Genomic DNA, 23,044 nt, shown 5'->3' with positions numbered 1-23,044 from the left:
AATTTAGTCTTAAAACAAGGTTAATATCTTCGCCTATGAACAACTTAGATTTTTTTTTCACATTTTTTTAACACTATTTTACCCATATTTTACAACGTTGTGTTAAGATGTTCCGCGAATTTTGGGATACCCTGTATAGGAAAATTGTTAGATTTAATGAAAATTAATTAAAAAAAAATTAAAATATTTTGATGTATTTATGAATCACCCTGTATTTCATTTTCGACGAAACTAAAAATAAAAGTACACTTTTGATCATGAAATTTTGTACAATGTCAACCGGTAAATTAATGAGAAATGCGCTCTAAATTCCCCATGAAAAATCAACTTTGAAGTTTTGAGACGCCAACCATAATTATATTAAAGTAGGTATGGTTCAAATTTTTTTGACATAACATGTGTCTTAAATTTTATGACCAAAAGTGTACATTTTGACAAAAATATTAAGCGAAACGTTACTGATGAGAATTTATAAAAAGCAGTGTTTTTCTTGATTTTGTTCGTATCAGGAAAATTCGTTCAAAATGTTTGAAAACCACTTTTCGAATTCCACAAGGCTTGAATAATTACTTCTTTAGAAGAATTATCAAAAAACGTAAAAGGTTTGCCCTACTGTTTATACAGGGTTTTGGGGTTATCGCTGCCAAACTTTAATCGAGAGTGCATATGGATTTTTCTCCAGAAAACTGAGGCCTCCTGAAAGAGTTTTATTGTAAATTTTGATTTTATTGAATGCTGCCTACCTACATTTAAACCCAAATTTAAATTTTAATATTTATCATAGTTTTATAGAGCGAATAAAACTTTTGGACCCCTAATAGATACCTAAACAATTGACAGGAAAATAATAATCTTTGAGCAATAATGGCTATTTATTAATTATTATATTAATTACAACCATTGTAAATATTATATGTATTGTTTTCAAATACTTACACAATAAGACATATTTTTAACACTAATAAAAGATAAAAACCAATAAAGTACATATTTTTTCTTAACTTACTGACTTGGTCTAAAGACGCACACATCCGGTCTATTCTCTTCACATTCTAAGTCAGGATTAGGTAATTTGACTTGGAAGAAACTTTGACGGTCAGGATAGTAAGAATAAGTTTTCTCCCACGGTAGTCTGCCACATAGATTTTTATATTCAAGATGTGAAATCATAAATCCCGGTGACATATCTGATCCTGAACACGAATTCTTTCCATCAATAGTCGAAAAACTTAAACCTTTTTGTTCGCTGTTTCCAATACATAACGTGTCACCTTGTTCGTGATAATTTTCTGATAAACAGTAATCGTGTGAATCCCTAATTTCCACTCGTTGCAAAGCGCCTAAACAAAATGGCTTTTTTGGTACAATTTGACCATGACAGAAGAACGAACTTCCATCTCTTCTTATCAGTTGTACATCTAAAACAGTAAAAACATGTCTTATTAGTACCTATCAGAAGTACATAATAGTATATTAAAGAACGAGTGCCATTATAAAACAAGTCTTTTATACTATTTTTGAATTTGCACCCTTTTTTTATTAAAAATTTAAATTTTCCAATTCTCAGAGTTTTCGTGTTACACGATTGGTAATGGTTTTGTAATCACGACTTGCCACTTGATTTTCAAATTCAATTTAAAATTTGACATTCATTGAGTTTCACTATCACTGAATTTTAACCTAACCTCACAGCCTGCATTCACATCTATTATATTTAGGTACATATATTATTGACCGCAACAATCCAATTATATTGATATATTTTTTATTCATTTTATTAAAAACGAATTGCAAAACCCGTAATGTGAAATTGACCAAGAACTTGACAGGAAACAGGTGACAGCCAGACTAATTAGTTCTGCCAACTTTTTAAAAACAAAATTTCCCACTTTGAGTTCTTTTATACAGAGTGATTCTTATTAATATTAATCATAGACGGCTTTGCAAATTTTGACGTAGGGCGTAGTGCAATTCGCTACTATAGTATATCCGGTGAGAGATTGGGAGATTTCGACAGTTGACATGTAGGTTGGCAGCAAATTATGCTACAAAATACACTAAAAACACTAAATTCCTACCCGAAATGAGTTGACAGGGTTGTCAGTAACTGGGGTTATTTTGTTATTTTAAATTTCGTGCACTTTTTTGACTGTGTTACACATAAGCGTAGAATTGTCGGGGGTTAGGGTGCATTTGTTATTTAATTAATTTTCGGCAATATTGAACATTGAACTACAGCTACTTGTTATGCACCATTAATGCGAACTGAAATGATGCAAATCTAGTGTAGGCAAAGCACATTTTGGACATTTAAATTGAATTTGTTTTACCGCAAAATAATACCACATGATACGCCATTGGGCTCCAACTTCGCTGTCATTGATCTGTCATCTGTCAAGTCAGGTGTGAGTATTAGATTTACGGATTGCGGTTGTTACAAAACACATGAACACTTTTTGTGAGCTATGCTTGGTGACAAAGCACGTAGTTTTTTCTAACTTGTGTGTGTAAGAAAACAGAAGTCCCTTTGATTATTATTAATAAGAATCACCCTGTAGATATACCTGAGCTCATTACCATCAGTCCACTCATTAAAAAGTTAAGTTGGCAGCAGCCCCTAGCAATTTTTATCAATAGTTTGCAGCAATAGCGTTTGACCTTGATCCAACTGTGGCATGCGTAGAAGCTAATCGTCTTGGGCAAGATTGCCAGAACTTGTTAAATCTCTATTGAAATCTAAATATTGATTAATGCACTCAACGTTGACAACGTGTTAACCTCAAAAATCACTACATTTAACTTTCCCCTAATTTTCTCCCTAAAGAATTGAAAGCCTGACTTACACCCAAAAATTTTTGAAAATTTACACAGGAGAGTGGACTGATAGCAATGAGCCGCACTTTACCTATAAACGACTCCAAATTGAGTACTCTAATGGACCTATTAAAGCGGCAAATTCGAAAATAGTTATTTAAATTACTCTTTAAATTGATGATAGTTGTGCCTCCTCTTCCATCCATCATTTGACGTTTTGATTGTTGTATTCGCATTGGTTTGAAAGTTTCCTCCATTTTTTTTGCTATACTACCAAAATCAAACATTGGTTTATGAACTGAACCAAACATGTCGTCGAATGGTGACGATTTGTGAAACGAAGGAAAACCAAGGCGGGACCCAAAACTTGGAAGACTTGGAAAATTTGGGCTGGATGGAAAACCAGGGAACCCACCTGAAAAATAATATAAAGATATAAGAGACTAATAATTAATAAAAACTATGTGGACGATTTGCTCTAAGTAGATTAAACAATACTACATTTTAATTTCTAATTGTGGGTTGTTTGTCCCGATTCGATCTCATTGTCAGTTAAATATTGAATCAAGAACAAGTAAGTTCATCAAATTCATTATAGTTAGGAATTATGATATTTGCAAATCTAAATCTTTAGTGTCTATTTTATAATGTCTAATTAGTTGAGATAATCAAATAGTGCAAAACAATGTCTAAGTTGTTGATCAAATCTTAAATTTGTTTATTTAATTGTTATCAAGAAGCCAAGTGACGCTTATTTTATTTATTGAAACTCCACTTTACAATATGGTAAGTTTTGTTTTGCTTCACTTTATTCTGCTGTTTTTTTCAACCACGGTAATCAGTTTTAAGGTGTATAAGTCGTGAATTTGTAATTACACATGATAAATACAATTATTCGCAAACGTAATTAAAAATTTTAATCAGTACATAGCACTGTGGCAAAATTCGTCAATTCATCTGTCACGAAAATTAATGGTCACCCAATATGGAGGAACGTGTACACAATACGTATTTCCCTAGGTTAAATGTGTTGTACATAAAGATAATCAATCTTACCGTGGTTCTGATTCAATTGAAAAACAAACTTATTCTATATAATTGCTAGCTAAAATCGCTATTTGGACATCGAATATGTAGTTTGAATAAGTACTTTTTCATGTTTTAGTTGGAAAGTTAGATGAAGCACTTAGAGAGCTAAAAGCGAGAAGCAACTACTTCAAGTCGATTTTACAAACACCGCAATACGCCTTATGTCAAGGACAATATAAATTGTATGTTGCTATGGTAATTTACAAAACATTTAAAAGAGCGCAGTTATGCCATCCAACCCACAAAATTGCAAAAAATTAACTAATACGATTTTTGATATACTAATACACTTTTCTTTAATATAGAAGATCCTAACTCTTAAGGCCACAAAACCTCTAAAACTGTGATTAATTTTAGCAGAAAATATCCCCCCAACCCACATGCTCCCTTTTAGCTGTTTATTTATACTTTTGAAAAAATTTCAAAAAAACTTATTATTTGATTATTTTTTAATCTAAACTGTCTTCTGTTGGAGAAGATGTTGACATGTTGAATTATTATAACAATTAATAAATTCCAAACGCGTTAAAAACGTTTTATTTATTTTGCAAAAAATCTTACCCCTATAATGTCAGGAAATTCATGTTAAGTGTTGAAAATATCCTCGAAAAAAAACATAAAGATTTGTTTAGAAAAGTGTCTCAAAGGCAAAAAAAACTTCACTCGTTCATTACTATTTTAAACTTAAAAATATTTTCAAATCTTTAAGGTCGATCATCTCAAAACTATGTCAATGTGGGTTGGATGTTCTCTGCATAACTGCGCTCAAATAAGATATTTAGTTAAAATAATTCGCTATTTTTGAAGTAGTCTTTCTGAATTTAGTTTTACAGTGATTGTAAAATGTTAGAAGCATAAAGAACCTTACAGGTCTACATTTCGAGGTGATTTTGTTACTCAACTGATCCAAACTTACTCAAATTGATGATAAACGCAAGTATATTAATTGGGGATACTAAAAAAAAAAATCTGTGTATTGGAGTAAAATTTTCGTTGCCACCAATTTTTTTTAAGATACTGTAATTTCTTTATTTTCTATCCGATTTTAACGACATTTGTGGAGGTTATCACTCTCGACTGATTTATTAAGAGTGTCGATTTAGAAAAATTTAGACCGAAAAAGAGAACTTTCAGAAATTTTGATTTCTAGAATCAAAGAAAAATTTTTGACCAAAAAAAAGGTGACTAAAAATTTTTAACGACCAGTAAGTTCTTCATTTTTAATGCCACTATAACCAAATTTGTGGAGTTTATAAGTCTTGACTGTCTTATTAAGAGTACCGATTTAGAAAAATTTTGACCAAAAAGGAGAATATTTAGAAATTTTTACTTGGACAACTGTGAAAATGTCAATTTTTTTCAACTCTGTAACTTCGTTATTTTTAGTGCGACAGGAACGAAATTTATGCATGTTGTTTCTTTTGTTTGTTTTAGTAATATCACTAATTTGCAAATATTTAGATCAAAAAGTCGAATTTTTAGAAATTTTCGTGTTAAGACCAAAAAAATGCCACCATTATTTTTAGATACTGTAATTTCTTTATTTTTTTATCCGATTTTAACGACATTTGTGAAGATTATCATTTTCGACTGCTTGCTTTATTAAGAGTGTCGATTTAGAAAAATTTAGACCAAAAAAGAGAATTTTTAGAAATTTTGATTTCTAGAAGTAAAGAAAAATTTTTGACCAAAAATATTCAACGACCTGTAAATTCTTCATTTTTAATGTCACTGTAACCAAATTGGTGGAATTTATAAGTCTTGACTGTCTTATTAAGAGTACCGATTTAGAAAAATTTTGACCAAAAAGGAGAATATTTAGAAATTTTTATTGGGCAACTGTGAAAATGTCATTTTTTTTCAACACTGTAATTTCGTTATTTTTAGTGCGACAGGAACGAAATTTATGCATGTTGTTTCTTTTGTTTGTTTTAGTAACATCACTAATTTGCAAAAAATTAGATCAAAAAGTCGAATTTTTAGAAATTTTCGTGTTTAGACCAAAAAAAAATGCCACCAATTTTTTTAAGATCCTGTAATCTCTTTATTTTTTATGTGATTTTAACGACATTTGTGGAAATTATCACTCTCGACTGATTTATTAAAAGTGTCGATTTAGAAAAATTTAGACCGAAAAAGAGAATTTTTAGAAATTTTGGTTTCTAGAAGCAAAGACAAATTTTTAACGACCTGTAAGTTCTTCATTTTTAATGCCACTATAACCAAATTGGTGAAATTTATAAGTCTTGACTGTCTTATTAAGAGTACCGATTTAGAAAAATTTAGACCAAAAAGAAGAATATTTAGAAATTTTTATTTGGACAACTGTGAAAATGTCAATTTTTTTCAACACTGTGACTTCGTTATTTTTAGTGCGACAGGAACGAAATTTATGCATGTTGTTTCTTTTGTTTGTTTTAGTAATATCACTAATTTGCAAAAACTTAGATCAAAAAGCCTCGTTTTAAGACCAAAAAAATGCCACCAATTTTTTTCAAGATACTGTAATTTCTTTATTTTTTATGCGATTTTATCCACATTTGTGGAGATTATCACTCTTGACTGCCTTATTAAGAGTCTCGATTTAGAAAAATTTAGACCGAAAAAGAGAATTTTTAGAAATGTTGATTTCTAGAAGCAAAGAAAAATTTTTGACCAAAAAAAATGTGACCAAAAATTTTCAACGACCTGTAAATTCTTTATTTTTAATGCCACTGTAACCAAAGTGGTGAAATTTATAAATCTTGACTGTCCTATTAAGAGTACCGATTTAGAAAAATTTAGACCAAAAAGGAAAATATGTATTTAGAAATTTTGATTTGGACAACGGTGAAAATATCAATTTTTTTCGACACTGTAATTTCGTTATTTTTAGTGCGACAAGAACAAAATTTATGCGTTTCTTTTGTTTGTTTTAGTAATATTACTAATTTGCAAAAATTTTACTATCTTGATTTTTTTTTTCTTGGTCCACGTTTCCTCTGAACCCGTCAAATATGAATTTATTCATTATTTCTAGGACCACGTATGTTTAAATTGCTTGAGTAATTTGAATTTGAGCTTCACACATGACCTAGTCGCAATGAAGTTATCTTTCACAAGAAAACAGAATGGGGAAAAAAAAATTTTATTTACTTCACAAATACTGTGGAAAATGAAAAAAAGTAACGAAAAAATGAAAAATAAAAATTCCCCATAAGTGGGAAGTGGAAATCAATCAAATTTGACAGTTTTGTATAACATTGAATTATATACAATGCCACACAAGATACCATAAAATGACAGCATCAATTACTAATAGAATTAAACTTTACTTGATAGTTCCAGATTTCCACCGCCGCGATAGAAGCGCCAAGGATATAATAATGACAGATTTATTCATTCAACTAATACTTAATCAACCAAATTACTCATGACTAATATAATTATAGCCATAACTGATTTAGTAGTTAGTTTTAGTCATAGAAAATTTACTCCACTAGTGCGATGTTCAGTTCAGTTATACAGTGGAAACAATACAATTTCATGCATTTTCTGATTACGGTTAATGAATCATGTTTAATGTCGTTCATAAAAATTGGATATTGAATCTAATCCTGTTATCACAATTAAAATACAAAATTGGACAATTGCATGTTGTTTCTCGTGGGAATTACGGATTAAAGTATTATACAGGGTCCGGCAACACTTGTGTCCACCCCCAAAATCGTCTTTAATTTTAAACATAAAATTTTAAAAATTTGCACTCGCTCACAGTTGACAAAGCTCTCGAAGCTGACGCAAAAGTTTGTTTTTTATCACTGATAGTTTTGGCGTCGCGACGCCTTAAAATGTAATTTTTAGGGAATTGTGAGGGTTTGTGATATCAACCCTTAATTTAATTTTTTTTCCAACATAAATGTGTTAAGACTATCTCAGTTGTTATTTTAGATTCAATGCAAATTCTCTTCAAAATTTGAGAAAAAAATGCGGTTTTATCAAATTAGTTTCCAATTTCATTACGTCAAGATTGGGAACTACGTTTACACCCATCTGTCAACATTTTGTGTCACAAATGACATCTATCTTTTGGCTCGCTTTAGATTGTAACAAAAGTCTTACTTGGTGAAATTGTCGCTTTGTCGATGTTAATTAACGATTTCTGGTGTCCATAAAGTGCAACATGCCCGTGTTAATCAAAATTAACCTTTATAAGAATGAATGAAGTGACTTGTGAAATTTTGGTGTAAACGTAGTTTGCCGCTGCGCTGTCAGAATTTTGAAAACTAACTTGATAAAACAGCGTTTTTTTCCCAAATTTTGAAGAGAATTTGCATTGAATCTAAAATAGCATCTGAGATATTTTTAACACATTTATATTGAAAAAAAAAATAAATTTACGAATTTTTCTTATCGGGGATTTAGTTCCTTGAACTACTTCCGTTGCAAATCAGAGGAATTTACAGTTCTAGGTTAAAAGCTAAGCGAAAACAAAACAATATTTTGGAAAAATTTAATTTTGAAGACAAACTAATGCTGGGAATTGCAAAATTTTTAAACAAGGAATAGAATTTTTGAAAAATTTTCTTTTAAAGACCAACCAAAAATGTTTGCCACTCTCTATTAAATTCCGTAACTTTGATAGTTTTTATCATAAAACAGTAAAATATTGAGATTTTGCGATCTAAGACTTATTAATCAAGTGTGCCAAATTTCAAAATTTTTGAGTAAAAAATAGAATTTTTAGAAATTTTGATTTTTAAGATGAATTAAATATTTGTACCACTTTTTATTAAATTCTGAAACTTTCAGTTTTTTCTCTAAAATAGTAAAATTTTGATGTTTTATTACTTTAGACTTAATAATCAACTGCCTAAGTTGCAAAATTTTTAGCCTAAAATCAAATTTTTAAAAAATTTTGTTTTGAAGACCAACCAAAAATGTTCACCACTTTCTATTAAATTGCGTAACTTTGACAGTTGTCATCATAAATTAGTAAAATTTGGAAGTTGTACGATTTTAATTTCACTTATTAACTGTGCTAAATTTCAAAATTTTAGAACAAAAAATAGAATTTTTAGAAAATATTACTTTTAGACCAACAAATAAATTATTACCCCTTTCTTTTAAATTTTGTAACTTTGTTAGTTTTTACTCCATATTATTGAAATTTAAAGCTTTTACTACTTTAGGCTTGCTAATCAACTGTGTTAAATTTCAAAATGTTAAGACAAGAAATCGAATTTTTAGAAAATTTTGTTTTAACGATTAGTCAAAAATGTCCACCACATTCTATTAAATTCCGTAACTTTGACAGTTGTTATCATAAATTAGTAAAATTTGGAAGTTGTACAATTTTAATTTCACTTATTAACTGTGCCAAATTTCAAAATTTTAGAACAAAAAATAGAATTTTTAGAAAATATTACTTTTAGACCAACAAATAAATTATTACCCCTTTCTTTTAAATTTTGTAACTTTGTTAGTTTTTACTCCATATTATTGAAATTTAAAGCTTTTACTACTTTAGGCTTGCTAATCAACTGTGTTAAATTTCAAAATGTTAAGACAAGAAATCGAATTTTTAGAAAATTTTGTTTTAACGATTAGTCAAAAATGTCCACCACTTTCTATTAAATTCCGTAACTTTGACAGTTGTTATCATAAATTAGTAAAATTTGGAAGTTGTACAATTTTAATTTCACTTATTAACTGTGCCAAATTTCAAAATTTTAGAACAAAAAATAGAATTTTTAGAAAATATTACTTTTAGACCAACAAATAAATTATTACCCCTTTCTTTTAAATTTTGTAATTTTGTTAGTTTTTACTCCATGTTATTGAAATTTAAAGCTTTTACTACTTTAGGCTTGCTAATCAACTGTGTTAAATTTCAAAATGTTAAGACAAGAAATCGAATTTTTAGAAAATTTTGTTTTAACGATTAGTCAAAAATGTCCACCACTTTCTATTAAATTCCGTAACTTTGACAGTTGTTATCATAAATTAGTAAAATTTGGAAGTTGTACAATTTTAATTTCACTTATCAACTGTGCCAAATGTCAAAATTTTAGAACAAAAAATAGAATTTTTAGAAAATATTACTTTTAGACCAACAAATAAATTATTACCCCTAGGGGTTGATATCACAAACCTTCACCATTAACTAAAAATTACACTTTTAAGGCGTCGCGACGCCAAAACTAGCAGTGATAAAAAACAAATTTTTGCGTCAGCTTGTAGAGCTTTGTCAATTGTGAGCGTCTGCAAATTTTCAAAATTGTAACTTTAAAATTAAAGACGATTTTGGGGGTGGACACAAGTGTTGCCGGAGCCTGTATTATTTAGCTCTGATGAAAAAAAAAAGTTTTCTGCAACGAAAACTAAATTACAGTAGAATCTTCTTAATTCGTATCGTGATAACTCGTACAAGTCGGTAATTTATATAAAATGGATAATTAAATAAATCCGGTAATTCCCAAATAAACATTGGGCTTCGGTCCCTTCGGATATACGTGTTATTATTGTCCTTATTGAGGTCTTATAATCTGTTTTTCTTGTAAAATATTAGAGTTAACGGACAGTTTTGGCGTGGCAACTGCTTAAAAATGTAATTTTTTTTCAACATAAATGTGTTAAAATACAAGTTATTTTACATTTTATGCAAATTCTGCTTAAAATATGACCAAAAAAAAGCTGACTTAGCGAGTGTTTTCTCAAAAATTCAAAAATCGCCAAACATTACATTTCTTAGGCGTCGCGATAAAAATTTATAATGTGGACAATAGATGTTTACGGTTTTTTAGTTTAGGTCTATTTTTAATTGAAAGTACAAGATAATCTCAAATAAATTTTGTTTTGTTTCAGAATTATGTAGTTTCTTTTTTTATAAATAATGTTTACAAGCTGAAACTTAAGCATTACAAAAAGGCTTTGTATTTTGAGAACAACCAGACAGCAGTATCATGTTTTGTTGTCAAATTTATGACTTTTGAGTGGTGAAAAGACTGAAATATGGCTCGTAATTTAAAAATCACAAAAATCTTGGTCAAAATTTTTGCAATTACACAAATCCCTTTTTTTCAAAAAAAAAATCCAATTTATTTATGAAGATTGAACATTGAATAATAATGAGGTATTGTATTTATTAAGTTTCATGGGTGTAATTTGTAAATTATCGGACTCAATTATCAAAGTATTTAAGATTTATTAACCATGGGCAATAATAACACTAGCCGACATTTTGAAATTTTTGGTCTCTAACATTAACTGAATAAGCTATGCGCAGTCAAATAATGTTAATAGAGATCAGATATGACAACCAAATTTTTTCATGACGTACAGTTTTTTTGTTATAGAACTTAACAAAATTGGATATGTATAAATAAAGTAATTAACTGCAATGGTAGAAAATCAGTTAAAAATTAAAAAAAAAGTTATTTTTTTCTAATTACAACAATTATTCAACATAAAAACGAGAAACAAAAAATTTGAACATAGAAAAATTAATGTAGAGACTATTTTTTTTCTCTTATGAGGACTATTATCTTGTCTCTAGAGGCTCCAACAAAAATCTCCAAGCATTGCAGGATCCTATCTGCTTTGATAGTGCCTCTCCATAGCACCAATGTCTTGGTGGAAACGCTCTTTTTGTTCAACAGCTTCGAGGTTTTCTGGGAAAAAATCCAGGTGGGAATGGAGAAAGTAAACTTTTAGTGACATACGGCTTCCCAATTTTCTATAATTCTCCAATAAAGTTTCAATTAATGTTCTGTACTCTGGGTGCTTGTTATTCCCAAGAAATCGCGCTATAACGCTTTTTAACGAATTCCAGGCAGCTTGCTCTTGTTGGTTAAGTTTTTGGTCGAAAATTTCATCTTTAATCAGTTTCCTGATTTGCGGCCCAACAAAAATTCCTTCTCGAACTTTTGCATCGCCGATTTTAGAGAATGAAATCGACAATTGCTTTGACATTACAATAATTGATCACGGCTTACCATGCAAAAAAATAATAATTGAAATAAAAATTTAAAAAATGAAAATAAAGCGAAATAAATTACTATTTGAAAATTTTCAAAAAAAATCGAATTTTTAAAATGTGACGTGATGGAAATATTTTATATTCATATTCGTAATGAGAATGCGATAAATGAATTATACCGCCAGGGTTTATTAATGTTAGAAAAATCATGTCGCCTAGTGTAATTTGGCCATCAATACAGTCAAAACCACAAGTTGATAGTAAATTTTGGTTCAGAATTGTTGCCTTCATAAGCCCTTTCTCTTTGGGGCGCGAATTCTGGGAGATCCTGTATGTACTTAAATCAGATTTAAATTTAAATTTAAAAAATGCTTAAAGTTTACAATTTTGAGCCAACTACTACGGTCCTAATTCCTGACTTGTGCTGACAACGCTTTCTAACGCGCTTTTTTAGTGTCGTTCGTGCTATTTTGCTTTCAACAGTCTTCTGCGCTTCATTAAATGTCGAGTGTTTTAACTTAATACTCATTATTTAATTTGATTTCGGAAATCATCAACTGTGATTCAAATTAACCACTTTAATTTTTGAAAAACGTACCTACATCATTCCACTGTGGTGGAAAATCAAGATTTGATTTACCACATTTATACATATACCTAGAATATTAATTTATAAGCGTTAATTTCGGAAGCTCAGTAGAAAGGGGGGCCCATTAGTGATTAATTAAAGGTCAATCAAAGGGCAAATAATTAATTATTTGATTAGCTTAATGACTTTTTAATTGCTTTTTAATGGGTTATTAATTAGATACCAAAAGTGAAAGTGTAAATTAATTAAATCGATTGAACGATTAATTAATTGTTTTTTAATTAGATATCAAAGTGAAAGTTTTAATAATAACTCATTACAAATTTGATATAAAAGTAAAAGTTTCAATTAATGAAACTGTCTAATTACATCTTAATGACGTACCTTATAATTAGTGATCAAAGGGAATGTTTTAATTAATTCGATTAGAAATTTAAATAGACTCATCATTACATTATTTAACGACAAATTAATGAACGAATAATGATTAATTTGACATAAAATTAGAAAGTCCTAATTAATTTCTAATCGAATTAATTAAAACTTTTTAAAGACATTGTTGTTATTTATACCAGAGCTCATTACTATCGGTTCACTTATTAAAAAGTAAAGTTGGCAGTAGTCCCTAGAAATTTTTATTGAAAGCACTTGGCAGAAAAAGTATTTGACCTTGGAGCAATTGTCACATGCGTAGAAGCTAATCGTCCTGTGCAAGTTTGCTAAAACTTGTTTAATCCCTATTTAAATCTCTCTTTTGGAACTTACTTTTGAATAATTCTTAACTAATGTGAGATGTTGATACACTAAACTTTTGTGTTAACTTCAAAAATCGTTATTCAATTTTCCGCTAATTTTCTCCCTAAAGAAATCCGGATTTACACCCAAGAATTTTAGAAAATTTACACAGGAAAGTGGACTGATAGTAATGAGCTGGACTTTGCAGCACTGTAACCTATCTGATAACAGTATACTTCTGCTTCAAAATGCTCTTAATCGAAAATAAATTAAAAAATTGTCGTCATTTTGTCACATCCGTGACATATAGAATTGCTGTGTAAAAAGCTGAATAATGTAGAGGAGTTTTGAAAATTTGAAATCTACCAACTAGTCTCACCAGCATTAGGTGAAAATTCTAAAGTAAACAGAGCCTACTACATTTTACAAAAAAAATACAAAGGAATAACATTTTTTGCTTAATTCAAAACAGATAAATCTGCAATTAAAATTTCAAAATTATTAGTTTGTACTCTGAAATTCAATTTTTTCATTTTTTATTTACTGAATTGTTTAATTGCAGGTAAATATAAGCAGGCTGTGGAATCAAAATATCAAATAGTGCGTTAAAGATTAAGGGAAAATGTCAATAAATAACGTGTATAAAAGTATATAAATATTAAAAATCGGATAATAAATGAAGTTGCATCCATAACCATAATTGAGAAAATTGAAAACAGTTTTAAAGAATTACGAGTTAGAATTAAATTATGTGCTGAAAGAGGTTGTGGGTTAATCGAATAGTTGAAATTTGTTTAAATTAAGGAATACATTTTATTCCTTTGACATTTTTCACAAAATTAAAAATAAAAAAGTTTTTTGTTATTTTTTGTTTTTATCGATTTTAAGAACACAGCCTGATAATATTAAAGTTTTGATTAAAGATTTATTTGTTTTGAATTAAGCAAAAAATATTATTCCTTTGTCATTTTTTTGTAAAATGAAAAATATAGTTTTTTTTCCTCTTGTGAACTCAATCCGGGGACATTCTGTATATTGTTTTGCATTCGAAATATAAATAAAAGTAACAAAAAAAGTTATCCATAATAAAATCTCAGGTCCTTGAACCAAATTTAAATTCAAAATTCATATTGCGTATTATCAAACTTTCAGTTCCTTTCAGTAGATTATGATTGTTATTTTGTTTAGCATCATGCATTCTTATGCATTTCCAAGCCTGTCTAATGTATGTGAATCTATTTCAAAATGCCTAAAGGCAAAGATTTTGATATTAAAGTGCAGCTCATTGCTATCAGTCCACTCTACTGTGTAAATTTTCAAAAATTCTTGAGAGAGAGAGAGAACAATAAATGTAGCGATTTTTGATGTTAACACGTTGTTAAAGTTAAGTGTATTAATCAATAATAAAATGAATTAAAAATTTGTTGCAAAAGAAACATTTCAACGCATCCCACAGTTGCGTCAAGTTAACTGCCAACAGTTATCAATAAAAATCGCTAGGAGCCTTTGCCACCTTAACTTTTTAATGCCCGGATTGAGTTCACATGAAGGAAAAAAACTTTGTTTTCCATTTTACAAAAAAATGACAAAGGAATAATATTTTTTGCTTAATTCAAAACAGATAAATCTGCAATTAAAATTTCAAAATTATTGGTTTGTACTCTTAAAATCAATTTTTTCATGTACTTATTTTTATTTATGGAATTTCGTAATCGTAAATACTGTTATTCAAAATATCAAATAGTGCATTAAAAATTAATGAAAAATTTACTCAATAATGTGTAAATATTAAATAATAAATGCAGTTGCATCCAAAACAATAATTGAGAAAATTCTAAACAGTCTTAAAATATTACGAGTTAGAATTGAACTATGTGCTAAAAGTGATGGTGGGTTAATCGAATAGTTAAATTCACATTTGTTGTAAAATTAAAAATAAAAAAGATCTTCGTTAGTTTTTTTTTTTAAGAACACAGTCTGATAATATCAAAGTTTTAATTAAAATTTATTTATTTTGAATTAAGGCAAAAACTATTATTCCTTTGTCATTTTGTTGTAAAATGAAAAATAAAGTTTTTTCCTCTTGCGAACTCAATCCACGGACACTGTTTGTGAGCAGATACTTAAATTGCTCAACAGAGAGGCCAAGGAAAACAAACGTTTATATTTAATTTTTAAATTTATATTGTAGTCCGGTCAAAATAGACATTTCAAATAACAAAAACTCCGACAGAGCCAAATATTTGTGGAGACCATGGGTACACCAGTAGAAATGAAATGCCAAAAGTCCCCATAGATCCCATGTGTGCTAAAAAAGTTATTCAAGGTCAAAGGTCAAAATTTTCGTTTTTTTTATTTTTCTCGAAAACGGTAAGTTTTTTCGAAAATATAGCTCAGACAAAAATTGTAGATCATAAAATTATCTACAAACAAGATCCTTATACTTTTTTTCCTAAGGATCACCATTCCTAAGATATTTCCGTTCTAAACGGCACACATTTCCACACCACCTATGAGGTAGTGTACTTGGCGCGTTTTGTTTTAGCGTGGTTTCCCTGGAAGTACTGTATTTACTGCATGATGATTGTTGATTTTGACATTGATACAGTGATTGATTTACACGGTAGTTCTGATTTCTGTTCATTTTTTAATCTGACTCATATTCTTCAAATTCGACTTTAACAGTCATGTCTTCTTCGATTTCTTCTTCTTCCTCTTCTTCTTGCTGGATATTCATAACAGGAAGACATGATAGTTGTACTTGTTTTTTGTTCCGTGTATTTTTTTTGCAAAAGTCAAATATCTATACTTGTCAATACAATTCATTTTATACATATAAGAGACACAAACAGACATTTTTACTTATATTAAGTGTTTGATTGTGTATATACGTGTCATTTGTGTGCATATCATGTACCGGGTGTTCCAGCGATTGCTGAACATAGAGAAATAACATGGGAAAATGAATTTTATTTTTTTCCTGCTCTCTCGACCCTCCAAACTGAATTTGGTCAGTGGTGGATTTTTCTTTGAATGATTCTTAATCAGACTGTAATTTTTTTAATTCGATACTTTTACGGCATTATTCAAAAAAATCAAATTAAAAACGGTTAATTTTGAATTTCCCGCCGGAATGTCGGTACATTTGAAATTGAATATTTGTCATTGTGACAGCAGAGTTAATCACCGTGAGTCCAAACTAACCTCACTTTTTAAACATTTGGAGGATTAACAACGATGTCTAACGTTTCAAAACTCTTGTTCTAAGCTTAAATTGTTAATTTCTGACGTAGGCAACTTCAATCTGTGCGAAAATATGGTTAAAATTTGACAAAATGTTGCGAGAACTTTGAACTCTTATTAAAAACAAAAACATGTTTGGCTGTGTTCTTCTGTTTGACAGTCTCAGCCATATATTTTTTGTCGTTTCACAAATGACCGACATTCCGGCGGGAACTTTAAAATTAACCGTTTTTAATTTGTTTTTTTTTTAATAATGCCGTAAAAGCATGAAATTTAAAAAAATACGGTCTGATTGAGAATCATTCAAAGAATAATCCACCCCTGACCAAATTCCAAAAAATAAAATTCATTTTCCCATGTTATTTCCCTATGTTCAGCAGTCGCTGGAACACCCGGTAGAATGTAACTCTTTAAACTTTTAGAACGGAAATATCTTAGGAATGATGATCTTTAGGAAAAAAAGTATAAGGACCTTTTTTGTAGATAATTTTATGATCTACAATTTTTGTTTGAACTATATTTTCGAAAAACTTACCGTTTTCGAGAAAAATCAAAAAAACCAAAAATTTTGACCTTTGACCTTGAATAACTTTTAGCACACATGGGATCTATGGGGACTTTTGGCATTTCATTTCTACTGGTGTACCCATGGTCTCCACAAATATTTGGCTCTGTCGGAGTTTTTGTTATTTGGTCAATATTTTTATGTCTACTTTGACCGGACTAATTGACAAAGTCTGCTTTTTACTAAAATTATTATAGTTTTTTTGTTAAAACAGTCCTTGAACAGTCACTTATCAAATTTAGATTACGTTATGACATAAAGCATGACAAATCTATTAACAAAACGAAACTATTCTGACAGTCATTATTCAATTACATATTGCATTTTAATACAACTTAACGCCAATATAACTTGTGACTAACGAAACATGTTTCAGAGCAGGCCTTGAGAATATTCACGTAGGTCGCAAACAAATTTCAGGACTTGAACATTTGTCATTTGATTTTGTTTTTAATTCATTTTCAATAAATTGATTTAGATGGGGAGAGGGGGAGATGGGGGTTTGTTACATTTACAACACATTCTTCTTTTTTTTTTTTCATTTAAGAACAATTGAGACTATTATGTTTATCTCTCTCTTCATAGCTTGCTCTAAAACATTTTTAGTGGATCACACGGTAGAAAAGCTTAAAGATGACCAGATACCTGCTTATATTGAATGAACTTAAAAGAATACCGTATTATACACTTGCAATTGTATGTGATCGTTAATTAATTCATATGTATTACTACAAAAGAAGTACATACATGATAACAATTAAATAAACAAAAGCTTTCCATTATTTTTATGGTGATTGCAAGAATTATGTGGTTGGTACTTACCGAATTGTCCATCTGCCTACAAACACGAAAACAGAATGATATTTAATTTAATGTTTAAATCAGTCTAAATCAAACTCACCAAATGTACAACCACAATTAAAAACAAAAACATTCTTTTAGCCATTTTAGTTAGTGATCATGAAAACACTGTGTCAAACTAAATTATTGATTTCATTTCTTGATATGTATAAAGCCTGTACACAATTTCATGGTCCGATTATTATTGAAATTGGTTTTTAATGCGTACTGGAAACGACTGTTTACGTTTACTTTAAAGAAAAGTCACTACGACTAAGTGAGAAAATAATGGCATTTGACAAGAGATTTTTCATCATTAGTTTTCAGCTATACAATAATGAGGTATTGTCAGAACTGTCTACACCTATTTGATAAATATGAAATTGGATTCAATCGAAATTGGAGTGGGACGCGAATTAGTGTAGGTGGAGTGCTTTGTCACCGAAAATTGCGGTAAGGCTGAATTACGACTTATTACTACTACAATGACATTGTACAACGTATTCTTTAATTTCCAGTGCCATCAACGAATGCATTTCATTCATTTTGACGGCGTTTTATACAGTAAAAAATACTTAGAGCACTTTTTTGGCCAAAGTTTGATAGACGTTTTATATCGTTACCTCAGAAGCATAAGAAGCATAAATTATAGTTTCGAGATTATTAACAAAACAGGTATTCTAAAAAATCACGGTGGTGTTATTAATCTTTTTTTGAGTTTAAGAGCGAATTGCGAGTTATTGATGACTATTTAATTCAAATCGTGCGCAATTTGATCTAAAAATATTTTTTGGGCATATTTTTACACTTGTTTCCTTATGCTTCTAAGAAAAATTAGATTATCTGGAGTTAAGTCCCACTTAGTAATAGAAACTTTCAAAAAAATTAACAATGTTTTTACAAAAAAATTATTAGAAATAATTGCTAACAAAGATATATTAAAATTAATCCAAATTCAGCAACTTCTATGGACTATTAACCTTAAACTCTCACAAATTTCGTTCTTCTGACAACAAAAAACGTCGAAATTGAAGCACGTTCAAGTTTTTTTTGTAATTTTTTTTTAACTACTCGAAATAAAAATGTCTACAAATTTCCCTTTTTGCTCTAAATTTTTGTAAACCGGCACTGTTAAATAATACAGTCAAGAATGATTATCTCCACAAATTTTGTTAAAATTACATAATAAATAAAGAAATTGCAGGATCTTAAAAAAAAATGGTGGCATTTTTTTGGTCTTAAAACGAAAATTTTTAAAAATTCGACTTTTTGATCTAAATTTTTGCAAATTAATGATATTACTAAAACAAACAAAAGAAACAACATGCATAAATTTCGTTCCTTTCGCACTAAAAATAACGAAATTGCAGTGTTGAAAAAAATTGATATTTTCACAGTTGTCCAAATAAAAATTTCTAAATATTCTCCGTTTTGGTCCTAACTTTTCTAAATCGGTACTCTTAATAAGACAGTCAAGACTTATAAACTCCACAAATTTGGTTATAGTGGCATTAAAAATGAAGAACTTACAGGCCGTTAAAAATTTTTGGTCAAAAAACAAAAATTTTTGTTTGCTCCTCAAAATCAAAATTTCTAAAAATTCTCTTTTTTGGTCTAATTTTTTCTAAATCGACACTCTTAATAAGACAGTCAAGAGTGATAATCTCCACAAATTTCGTTAAAATCACATAACAAATAAAGAAATTACAGAATCTTAAAAAAAATTGGTGGCATTTTTTTGGTCTGAAAACAAAAATTTCTAAAAATTCGACTTTTTGATCTAAATTTTTGCAAATTAGTGACATTACTAACATTAACAAAAGAAACAACATGCATAAATTTCGTTCCTTTCGCACTAAAAATAACGAAATTGCAGTGTTGAAAAAATTGATATTTTCACAGTTGTCCAAATAAAAATTTCTAAATATTCTCCGTTTTGGTCCTAATTTTTCTAAATCGGTACTCTTAATAAGACAGTCAAGACTTATAAACTCCACAAATTTGGTTATAGTGGCATTAAAAATGAAGAACTTACAAGCCGTTAAAAATTTTTGGTCAAAAAACAAAAATTTTTCTTTGCTCCTCAAAATCAAAATTTCTAAAAATTCTCTTTTTCGGTCTATTTTTTTCTAAATCGACACTCTTAATAAGACAGTCAAGAGTGACAATCTCCACAAATTTCGTTAAAATCACATAAAAAATAAAGAAATTACAGAATCTTAAAAAAAATTGGTGGCATTTTTTTGGTCTGAAAACAAAAATTTCTAAAAATTCGACTTTTTGATCTAAATTTTTGCAAATTAGTGACATTACTAACATTAACAAAAGAAACAACATGCATAAATTTCGTTCCTTTCGCACTAAAAATAACGAAATTGCAGTGTTGAAAAAATTGATATTTTCACAGTTGTCCAAATAAAAATTTCTAAATATTCTCCGTTTTGGTCCTAATTTTTCTAAATCGGTACTCTTAATAAGACAGTCAAGACTTATAAACTCCACAAATTTGGTTATAGTGGCATTAAAAATGAATAACTTACAGGCCGTTAAAAATTTTTGGCCAAAAAACAAAAATTTTTCTTTGCTCCTCAAAATCAAAATTTCTAAAAATTCTCTTTTTTGGTCTAATTTTTTCTAAATCGACACTCTTAATAAGACAGTCAAGAGTGATAATCTCCACAAATTTCGTTAAAATCACATAAAAAATAAAGAAATTACAGAATCTTAAAAAAAATTGGTGGCATTTTTTTGGTCTCAAAACAAAAATTTCTAAAAATTCGACTTTTTGATCTAAATTTTTGCAAATTAGTGACATTACTAACATTAACAAAAGAAACAACATGCATAAATTTCGTTCCTTTCGCACTAAAAATAACGAAATTGCAGTGTTGAAAAAATTGATATTTTCACAGTTGTCCAAATAAAAATTTCTAAATATTCTCCTTTTTGGTCAAAATTTTTCTAAATCGGTACTATTAATAAGACAGTCAAGACTTGTAAACTCCACAAATTTGGTTATAGTGGCATTAAAAATGAAGAACTTATAGGTCCTTAAAAATTTTTGGTCACATTTTTTTTGGTCAAAAAACAAAAATGTTTCTTTGCTCTTCGAAATCAAAATTTCTAAAAATTCTCTTTCTTTGTATAAATTTTTTTAAATCGACACTCTTAATAAGGCAGTCAAAAGTGATAATCACAAATGTGGTTAAAATCGCAAATAAATTTAAAAAAAAATAAAGAAATTACAGGATCTTAAAAAAAATTGGTGGCATTTTTTGCGTTTATCATCAATTTGAGTAAGTTTGGATCAGTTGAGTTTAACCAAATCACCTCCAAATGTAGACCTGTAAAGAGTTGGTTCTTAATGCTTTTAACATGATGTGGTACTTAGTTCCTTAGAGAAACCTAAAATCGTTTGTTTTTCAATTAATGAGGATTATTTTTCTATATCTTAAAGAAGATGTAAAGAGTAATAAAAAACATTATTTAACTCATTTTTCACAAAAATTGGAGAATTGGAGACCGTTATGCTTCTGAAGTACATCGGTACTTTTATTATATGTTTGTTATATGATTTACGATTTTTAAGGCGTTTTATAGAGAAAAAAAAACCTCAAGAAATTTTTTTATAGGTTTGCTACTCTTATTGTACAGTACGTCGGTCAAAATTTGTTTAAAAAGTGGCCTAGGATTTTTTTTTCTCTATCCAACGTCAATAAAGCTTGTGAAATAACGTGATTTTGATGAACCTGGTCAACTACAAGTTTGTTCGTGTATTAATTTATTATTCGACTTTACAAATGGAAATCATGTTAGTACAATGTAGTTTCTACCCACGCAGCAATTTCCTGAAGGCTCTAATGTCAATTGAGGTTCAATTAACTGAGATAAAGTGTATGAGTTAATAAATTAGCATTATGATTATGTTTCATAAACCAATAAGATCATTAAAACATACTAAGTATTATGCTGATTGTTTTTGTTTCAAAGGATACCTACTCATTTATTTCAAGGTCATAAACGAGTACGTTAACACCTAAAGGCTGTTCGTGATACAATTCAATACATAAATCCTCTTAAATTTGTCGTGAAGCTCGACAATTTTCATAATTTATGACCTTGAAAGGTGCGATTCAAAATAAATGAGAAGTACAAATCTTTCCGCTTCAAAAAAAACAATTAAAGTAAACCTTTATAATATTGCCTAATCAGTATGACAATGAAGTGTTGACTAGATACGTGAGCAAGCTTTATAGTTTTTAAAATCAACCAATTTTTACCATTTGTCGTGACAAAATAAGTAGCATCAGCAGCAAAGTCCCTATATCTATAGGTCTGAGCGAGTCCACTAATCGCGTTTCCATGTTGATGACGTCAAAACGGTTCGCCTTTTGGCGCGAAGTTTGAACACATTGGTCAGCAAGCAAACTGCAGTTACACCGGTGTATTTTTGCGTGAATGTATTTTCACTTTTGACACTCAATTCAGTCATAAACTAATTCGACCAAACAAGCTTTTTTTAAGGTTTCATGACGAGCACAAGTGGTGTCCTCAATCGCTGCTTGACCCAAGTGTCTCTAATAAGAATAGTAATTCGCACTTGGCTAATCAGTATCAAAATGCTTTCAAATGTACTGTCAGAAAAGTTTGGTCTTACCTCACCATTTTCTTCCACAACCCACGTGGGGAACACCAAGAAAACCTCAAGATTCCGCACATTTTGAAATGGTTTGCCATATAGCAATTTCTGCCAGGAAATGGTGAGGAACACAAAACTTTTTGACAATACAACTTCCGATCTTTCAATGAATAAAGTTTTTGTCATTGAATTATTTGTGTCCCAGGACTGAGTGTCTTAAGATCCTAGGATATTTCTGATGTGTTTTTCTTCAAATAGGAGGTAAATACGGTGATAATAAGCAGGCATAAGAGCCAAAAAGAAACTGAAAATTTTTTTGGCTAGAGGACCAATCATACAAATGCGCCACTGCTCTCTGTAGGAACCCTGTCGAATTAAATGACACGAACCGTTATGACGTCACATTCCCTCTCGCCCCCCGTAACGGCACCCACCCATACTTGGCAACTCGCTCAGACCTATAGATTTAGGGACTTTGCATCGGCAGTTCAGTTCGGATTCTATCTACCTGCACCCTTTTATTTTAGATTTTCCAAATTTAGATCCATTTTATATTTTTTATGTAGTCAC

The 23,044-nt window shown here is 29.5% G+C and overlaps 1 protein-coding gene across 1 annotated transcript; it reads right to left on the bottom strand.

The window, feature by feature from the left end:
• Nucleotides 1-1,002: 1,002 nt before the first annotated feature.
• Nucleotides 1,003-18,145, bottom strand: LOC148180752 (uncharacterized). Its single transcript, XM_088042185.1, has 4 exons — nt 17,897-18,145; nt 17,818-17,833; nt 2,981-3,229; nt 1,003-1,418 (listed from the first exon to the last, which is right to left on the bottom strand). Exons 1-4 carry the CDS (start codon nt 17,939-17,941, stop codon nt 1,003-1,005), a joined length of 726 nt encoding a protein of 241 aa, XP_087898311.1. The 5' UTR covers nt 17,942-18,145.
• Nucleotides 18,146-23,044: the final 4,899 nt, after the last annotated feature.

The sequence above is a fragment of the Gnatocerus cornutus genome, chromosome 1 (genome assembly GCF_029298725.1).
Source record: "Gnatocerus cornutus isolate USDA-ARS CGAHR chromosome 1, icGnaCorn1.1, whole genome shotgun sequence".
In the NCBI taxonomy this organism is placed as follows: Eukaryota; Metazoa; Arthropoda; class Insecta; order Coleoptera; family Tenebrionidae; genus Gnatocerus; species Gnatocerus cornutus.
Note: the sequence above shows the minus strand (reverse complement) of the source record. Positions and strands in the feature narration are given on the sequence as shown.